Here is an 8880-nt window from a genome sequence, read left to right as displayed (position 1 = left end):
TAGAAACAACAGTTTTCTTACCCACAGGCCTACCTTCAGGATTCATTTCAGATATGCACAGGCAAGTGGTAAGAAGCTGTGAGGCCTCAGTTTCTCTGTTCTACACATCCAGCCATCCAGCCTTTGGGCCCATTGCTCAGACCTTCTTTATGACCATAGTAGTTATGGTTATCCCTTTCTTTTCTACAGGGGAAGCAGCATAGCGCAATGGGTATGGCTTGGGTATCAAAGACCTGAGTCCTGCTTCTGACTGCTGCTGAGATACAGTATTGTGTGATGCTGACTAGGGAGGCCCACCTTCTTGTGCACAGCCTGTGCAGATTTATGCTGAGACCAGACTTTTTAAATGTTGGTGATTGCAGATGGGGGTTTTAGCTTTTTTGCTTAGTATGTAAAGTGACCTGATTTTTCAAAAGCAACTACCAGTGTGCCAGAACTGAAGGAAGAGTAATAAGCCTGATAGAATCTAGTAAACATGACTTGTATTCCTTCATCTTGAATGCTGACTAATTGTTAGCCAGTGTTAGATAGCTCCTGAGAGCCTCCTTAGGGCTGTGCCAGTGCGAGTGTTTCAGAGCTGGAGTTGCCCAGATCTTTCTATTTAGTTCCTACTGGGATGTGTGTTTCTTTCACCAGGTGGTGAAACGCCTTCCTAAAACCCGCTCAGGGAAAATCATGAGAAGGTTGCTGAAGAAAATCATCGCTGACGAAGGCAGCAACCTGGGAGACATCACCACGCTGGAAGATCCAAGTGTCATCACAGAAATATTGGATGCCTATGAAAAATACAAAAGTGAACAGCAGACATCATAATATGGAGTTCTGGAGTCTCTTGCCAATGGAAATTCAAAGGAACATCAAGAATCGGCCATACAACATAGTTCTTTTGTGGCTTGTCACCAAATTCGTCTCATTTGAAGGAGAACAAGATGCTGCTGCTTCTCACAATGTGTGGTATGACCCATCATAGACACAGCTGCCCTCTCTGTTTTCTTGGAAACTGTGAAATACCAAGAGTGAAACATAACCTGTTAGGAATATCCAGGATACCTGCCTTAATCAATTTGCCATAAGAAAGTGTCTTTGCACTATTTTAGGGAGGATATGGAGCAGCATTTTGGGATTTCCACTAGCTACATTAAAACAACCCATTGGTAATGTAGCCTTGACTCTTGAGATGGGGTTAACTTTTTGATCCTTGAAGCAATACTGCTTCCCAGACATGGTAGCAGAGAAACACTTGTTCAGTTTTTCATGTTGACTTGGGCCTCCAAGTTCAAGTAGTTGTATTTAATAGCAACAGCTGTGCCTTTTCAGCAGTGCTGTATACTGTAGTACATATTTCATGTACATTATCTGTGAAATGGGAAAGAACAGGTGAATGGATTAGACAGGCCGATTGTTATTACAAATTTGCTTTGGCACCCAATTATGCTTTTAGGCATGGCTACATGTGGTTCAAAACAGCCAGTTTGGAAGCCAGGGATTCCCACGCTTTTCTTCAAGGTGGTGTTGCCTCCATCCCTGTGTGATCACTGATAAACTTGAACCCTTCCAGATACTGTGGATGGTAACACTCACTTCTAGCTTACCCTGAACCCTATGGCACTTCACATATCAGCAATGTGGCTCCGTGTCAGAGGTAGAAATTGAAACTCGATATCGTGGGTGTTAGCCCCAAAGCCATTCCATCTTTCCTACATCACCCCAGACCTCCTCAGTGAGCTGCTCACTTAGGTGGATTGCATACCAAGGCAGGAATTCAGTCCTTCATAGTTGGATGTGACCTTTAGAAACTCAGACACCAGGCTGGATTTTTTGAGAGACAGTAGGTTTTGTCTACATGTTCATTAATGCGCTGTAATGATGGTGTATTAGGTTTAGTACCTGTAATAACAGGTACTAACTTAATGTGCCATGATTGGTGCTACTGTGCATTAGCACAGATTAATACTTTTTCTATAACACGTAATGCCCATTGGACTAATCTACTGTTCATTAGTGCATTACCATGGTTTTTGCCAGCCACACTACTGTACAGAGGATCTGCCTGGCAGCTGTTCACCCTTGGAAAACTGGACAGGCAGGCTGCAGCTGGTAGGTGTGCCAGTGGAACAAACTCCCTGTGACCTTGGGCTAGTCTCTTCAGTACTGAGAATTCTCATCCCCAGAAGGAGAACCCTGCCTCACCAGTACAGCAGGACGTAATTCTGAAAGTACTTGAGAGGGCTCAGATACAACAGTCAGGAGACCAGGGTATCATTCTGTTCCTGTACCCTTGTTGGTTTCCAGTGCTATGGAAATGCTAGCTCACCTTTCTGTTCTACTCCCACGGGAAGGGTTATTTGCAGAGCTGAAGGCAGAGCTCTGACTTGGGTTCCATAGAGTGCAAGAGGAAGGCACATACTGTTAAACAACTTGAGGAGTATAGTCTTGGTACAGCAGGAACCAAAAGCTGAGGGAATGGGGACAAGCTGCAAGAAAATACTGTCTTTTATAGCCAGGCAAATACATCTGAGTTGGTATAGCTGTTTTATTTGCATAGTGCCTTACATTAGGCATTCAGGAGGGCTCACCTGCAACTGCACTGGTTGATAAAAAACATTTCCCTCATTCCTTCTGCCCTTGAAGGGGTTAAAATACACTCTGTGGGTCTGATCATCTTCATTTTTTTAAGGGAGCTTTGCTGGTCCAAGGACTTGATATGGGCATAAGCCTGCTTAGTGCTTCATGAACAGCATCTACATCAAATGTTTAAGTCAGTGGTTCTCAACCTCCTTAGGCTCAAGGCACCCCTCAGAAAATACCAGCTTAGTTTTCACTCTATTTTTTTACTACAGATAAATACTAGAACAATTATTCTGTTGCAAAGAACTCAGAAAGCCTACAGCAGGGCAGAGTGGTTTTGACATTATGGATTCCTATTTGAAATCTTTGGGTTTACCTTGTGAATCATGTTTGCACACCTAACAGTGCTCACCTTGCATGTCCTATTATGCCATGCTTAAAAGGATCTCAAGGCAGCCCAGGTTTCTGCAGCACCTGGTTGAAAATCATTAATTTAAGTGATGTCATTGTTGCTGTGGGCCATTTGGAGCTGTTAAGCTGCGTTTTGGAACCCTAGCACAGACCTCACTTGGGCTAAACCAGGACTGGCTTTACAAAGGGACACATGATTGGTCAGCGCTCAATCCCTGAAACCAACCACAGCCTGAGTTGCAGACTAAACGGCACATTTTGTCTGCTACACTATGGAGAGGATAGCTGTGAGCTGCTAGGCCACAAGGGGCTATGATGCCAGGTCACTGACTGTGGAAGCAAAGCTCCAGCAGTTATGGTGGAATCTGCCTTCTCAGACCACAGTCTGCCTGTTTCACATAACTCATGGTTTGTAGATGAGAGTGAACTTTGTACCTTTGCATATCAGAAAAGCAGACAAGTTTATTGTCACTAGTGGCTGCAATTCTAATGCAGCACAGTTAGTAAGATCACTCCTGTCTGGAGCAGTTCTTCAGCGTATTCCCACTCTGAAGCAGGACAAGCTGAGTGTGACACTTCTTTTCATCCCTGATAGATCCCCCCCAGATCCCTGGGAATCCCCAGGGACAAGAGGCCAGAGGTTCAGAGGTGCTCCCCTTTAACAGTTTGAAATCAACAGTAGGCTAGGACTGCTCCCAGAAATGTTCTTCCCATATTGTGTAAATATGCAACAGGCAAAATACTATTTTGGTTCTGATCTCCTAGCAGATACGTTGCCAGCATAAACTGCAGCCCCAAAGTAAGGCAGAGTTTTACACTTAATATACATGAAATACTATGCAACTCCCTATTGCCTTGGTGCCACAGGGATACTGGTTTTCCCTGATTTAAAAAAAGCCCCAATTTTCATATTAAAAAAGTAACCCCAAATCCACATTTGTCCATGACTAAAATGAAACACCTCTCGATATATAGCAGTATATTAGCAGTGTTTCATTTTAATCACAGAAAAATGTGGATTTGGGGTTACTTTTTTTAATCTGAAAATTGGGGATTTTTTTAAATCTGAGATAACCAGTATCCCTTCTAATTAAAATGTATGCTCTGACTTGCAACACAGGCAGGGATGAAGGATAATACCCCTGATCTTTCAGCATGCTTTAGCCTTGGTTCTGAAAGCTGTTCTGTGTAGGCCAGTGGTCACACACACACAACCCCACTGAAGTCAGTGGGGTTTCAGGATGGTTTGTCTACCTGGCTCAGGTTCCAGGATCAGAGCCCTCAAGTGTACTTATTTCCTTCCCTAGAATATTAGATTATATGAAGCTTCCAAAGTCCTTAGGCCTTTCTGTGCTTGGGACCGATCCCAGAGGGGAATAGCTGGGTACAAGAAATACATTGGAAAATGGGAGAACAGCACAGATTTACTATAAAATCAAAGCAAAGGTACCAGGATCTTTTACATGCCGTATGGTGCAAAATAAGCTCTTGGACTTTTGATGTGCAAAAAAAAAAAAAAAAATTGTTGTAGCTGATGTATCATCAAAGAACAAGATTCTAAGTCACTTTGATACTTTGCTTTTTTTAATTGAAGGGACAACAGGAAATGAAAAAAGAAAATTAAGGCTTTGCATTGTCTACAAATTCTGGGTCTAGCCTTAGAGCCTAGTAGTAACAAAATGTTTCCTGTTAAGCCTTGTGTTTATGTCCAGCTTGCACTTGTTTAATTTCTCCACTCTTTCTGCCAATGACTTTTAGCCACGCTGCCTTTTTCCTACTGTAGGCATAAATGTTTATAATGTACCAATGACAGAGATCATGATTCTGTTACACTTACTGGAGAAAAATCTTTGTTTTTTTTTTTACAGATGAGAGATAAATACAGAACAGATTAGCAAAAAACATAGGATTTCTGGTCCTAATGCTTAGTTTTGCCTTGACTGATTATTTAGGTCTGGTTATACATTACATGCTTTTCAAAATAAAAGGGCATTTATACACATGCTCCAGGAAGCAGGGGAGGGGGGCTTTAATTAGAGCAGGTCCAAGAGCTGCTCTGATTAAAACTTCAGGAGCATCATGTGTATCAGCATCCCTGCACTGGAAAATGGTGGTGGGGGTGATTTAACTAAAGCTTATTGAACAAGCTTTAGTTAAAGCACCCCCACTGCCATTTTTCAGTGTGGGGATGCTGATGCACATGACGCTGGAGTCTGATAGAGTGCAGTAATTACAACACTCCAGCAGCCTTGATTAATTGAGTCTGCTCTGACACACTGCAATCTATACACACTGCATGTGTATAGGCGCCCAAACGTATGAGGTCAAAATGAATTAAACTGCAATCCAAGCAACAAATCTGCTGCTAAAATTGCATTTCCACCACAAAACTTTCACTGCAAAACAGAGCTAGAAAAGGGGAGGAGTTCTTGTTCTGACTTTGGACTTATTTCTAGTGAAAAAACAATAAAGTGAATTAATTTGAAGCTAGTTCGGACCCTAGGTCTGAGATTTTCTTTCACTTACCTCTACCCTCCACCATCCAGGGTGGAGGAAATTGGGGGATTTTTTGTTGTTAATGAATTTGGACAAGCCTGTACAACTGACTTGTTTCATTATAAGGAGCCCTTGGAGTTTTACAGACTGCAAAGTCTGATCCACAAATGACATAAAAGAAAAAGGACTTTTTCGAAAAGGGCAGAGAGTTTCTGAGACAAGTGAACTTGTAGCTGTTAGAAGCCACCTTTAACAGATGGAAGTAAGGTACTATTTGACCAAAGGCTATGTAAAGTTTGCAAATGCCAGCAGTACAACACATCTCTGCAGAGACATAGCAGGGCAGCCGCGTGATGCTTGGGGCAGTGCCAGCTGCTGTGGTGCTGATTATAGTAGTGCAATCAGCTGCCACTATAGCTATGGATATTTTTGTGGCCTCACACAGGCACTGGTGCCTGATACTGCTGCCCTGATCACCCCTCTCCCCTTATGCTACTGCAGGTCTCCAGAGATATGTTGTCTCCAGTGAGGATGTCATTAACCCATTGAATACCACTATTCAAGTATAGCACTGTTGAACTAACACAGCTAAGTATATATTGTGTATGTTTATTAACTGGTTCCCCAAGGTATTTAGTTTCATTCCAGTGGCTTAGCTATCCTACAATCTTATTTAGATACATGTCCAATTGCATTCACAGCTCCTACAAGACACAAAAGCATCACCTGGGAATGGTGAACTGCATTATGGGTTTAAAATAGAATTTTATTTTTTCCTGCCTACTGTGTTTTCTGAAGCTGCTGTGGTGATTCATTTTCTGGCAATGATCCTTTGTATCATGGAAGACTGGCTGTGCCTTCAGCCTGAATATCAGCTCCATGTGGGAGTGTGACAGGAACCAATTATGGGTGCAGTAACTAGTCACACACCTGATTTCAGAAATGGGGTTAAACAGTCACCCTGACAAGCAATCTGATTACTTTCTAACTCTTACTCTGAGAGTGGTTCAGCACTGGAACAGATTCCTGAGGGATGGTGGAGTCTCTATCACTGGAAGCTTTCAAGGGGAGGTGGGACAAAGTTGTCTGGGATAGTGTAGACCAGTGGTGCTCAGCCTATTCAGCTATGGGCTGGATGGAAGGTGTGGAGCTGGTCTGCAGGCTGGATCCCACACGCACAAGTGGTGCATGGGGTCAGCCTGTGGGTGTTGACTCAGCATGTCTGGATCAGGCCTGTGCACCCAACAAAAGCCTATGTGCCTGGATCTGCCCTCACATGTCAGCCTGACCTGGATTGGACCCTACATGCCCGGATTGGGCCCTGTGCAGTGTCCTGACCCTGCACGCCTGGATCAGGCCTTGTGTGCTGGCCTAACCCTGTGTACTGGCCTGATCTAGTTTATAGGGCTATCATCTGGCCAACGGCTCCTCACAGGTCCAGAAATTTGGCAACAGAAGCAGTAAGTAATGCTGTCACTGCTGCCAAATTTCCAGGCCTGTGGGGAGAGCCATAGGCCAGGTCTGGCCTACCGGCCGAAGGTTGAGCACCACAGGCACAGATAGGGCAGGCTGTTAGGCTAGATGACTTCCTGAGGGCCTTCTAGCCCCTTTCCCCCTACATTTTAGGTAAAAGAAGTACGCTGTTTTTCTTGACAATCCCATCAGTGCAGCCATGCGGTGGAGGATGCTGTATTACAAGAATGAGCACTGTCACTAAGAAACAGTCCAAATAGGAGCAACCTGTAATCTAGTAACTCTTGGTTGCAGCATTGATTAGGACTATCATAGCTTAATGGAGCAATTAAAGAATGATTTGTATAGATTGCAATTGCCAGTTCTCCCTCTGCACAGTTAATGTGCCTCACCCCATTTTGGAGAAACTGACTTGTAGGTAAAAGGTTAGCTAAGCCCCTCTGTCCTTTCAATTGGTTTATTTGCCTAGACTACAAGAGCCAGGCTGCTGTTAGGTGTGGGCTAAAACCTGGGACCTCAGTCTGGCTGCACAGCCACTCATTCCACCCTGCCACCCAGGTTGGCATGAAGTCTCTAGCATGGCCTAACCCTCCACCCACTCCCTGTCACTGAAGTGGCCAGCTGGGGTCAGCTGACCCCTCCATTTTTCCCCATATAAACCTCTCACCTAGTACAGGGAGTGTCTGGGGAACAGGACAACATGATTCAAGACTGCTTTGCTATTCCCTCTGACTTGCTCCTCAGCTTTGCTTTTCTTGGCTTCTTTACATAGCTTTTTCCAGGACTTCACTCTTTCTGATCTCCTGGTTTCTTGACTCAACTTGCTCTTAGACCCTGCTCTTGGATTGACCTGCTGGCTTCCTGACACAGTTCGATCTCAGATTCCACTCACTCGCCCCACCCTGGTTGGCACCTCAATCCTCAAGTGACCCATTCCAGGCCATTTGTATCCTGGCATGACAGTTGCTAAGAGCACTGGCTTGGGGCATGAAAGACCCGGACTCAATTTCCTTCCATGATAGGGACTTCCTGTGAGACCCTGGGCCTGTCCCTTAGGTCCTCTGGCCCTCAGCTCTGTGGAGTTGACAAGTGGTACACTACAGCCCTACCACACGGGAAAAGTGTAAGGACAGCCTCCCTCCTGACATCAAGGTTCACAGATATACCAGTTGCTGAGGCACCTGTTTATGTGGACTGATATCCACTGGGAGGGAGTTGGAGTTCACCTGCTTCTCTCAGCTCCCAGTCACCACCAAGACTAACTGAATTCAAAACAGGATGGGTGAAAACCTTCACATCCCATCTCCCTGAGCAATACCGAAGGCAGCTGGTTCAGAAGTGAGTTTACCAGATTGCCTTTATTATTACCTGCCAAACCCTGAACTCTTCACTGTTCCTGGCCTCAATTTCCTATTAGTTTAAACTTGAGAAGTGTCATTTCTGTATTGTTAATGCATTGGACAGCGCCACGCTGATGCCACTTCATTCTTCTCACTGAATTTACAACCTCATTCCCAAAGGAGCCAAAACCTGTTAACAATCAAAGATGTTTTCAGACTCTTAGATGGCTTGTTAATGGTCTGGGGAAGCTGAGAGATGAAGCAGGCAGGTAAGATTGGAGAATAAAATACAAGTCACCACATCTGCATGGCAAACTTACCGTTGCTGAGAATAGTGCCTTCAAACACATTGCTGCCCCATGCAGGGTGTCTCTTAAACATGAAGTAGCGTAGCCTGCTCTTTGTCCTGCAGGCTAATTAGCTTAGGGACAAGCTAATTGGTCCTGTCACTTAGCAGTGCTAATTACCCATTTATGGTACTGAATGGATGTCGCTTACATTGTTTCTGGTTTCCAAGGCATCTCCCTGGGGCAGTGCAGTGCATTTGAGTTCACCGTCGTTGAGCACAGTCAGCTTGGTAGCAATGTTTGCA

At 44.4% G+C, this 8880-nt stretch overlaps 1 protein-coding gene across 1 annotated transcript in view; it reads left to right on the top strand.

The window, feature by feature from the left end:
• ACSS1 (acyl-CoA synthetase short chain family member 1) overlaps positions 1-2513 on the top strand; it is a 64727-nt gene extending 62214 nt beyond the window's left edge. Inside the window, exon 14 of the mRNA XM_025209289.1 lies at positions 637-2513. Within this exon, the coding sequence (XP_025065074.1) occupies positions 637-813 (177 nt within the window). The 3' untranslated portion in view covers positions 814-2513. The remainder of the gene's footprint in view (positions 1-636) is intronic.
• Positions 2514-8880: the final 6367 nt, after the last annotated feature.

The sequence above is a fragment of the Alligator sinensis genome, unplaced genomic scaffold (genome assembly GCF_000455745.1).
Source record: "Alligator sinensis unplaced genomic scaffold, ASM45574v1 scaffold239_2, whole genome shotgun sequence".
NCBI classification, from domain to species: Eukaryota; Metazoa; Chordata; order Crocodylia; family Alligatoridae; genus Alligator; species Alligator sinensis.
This window is presented reverse-complemented; position numbering and strand designations above follow the sequence as displayed.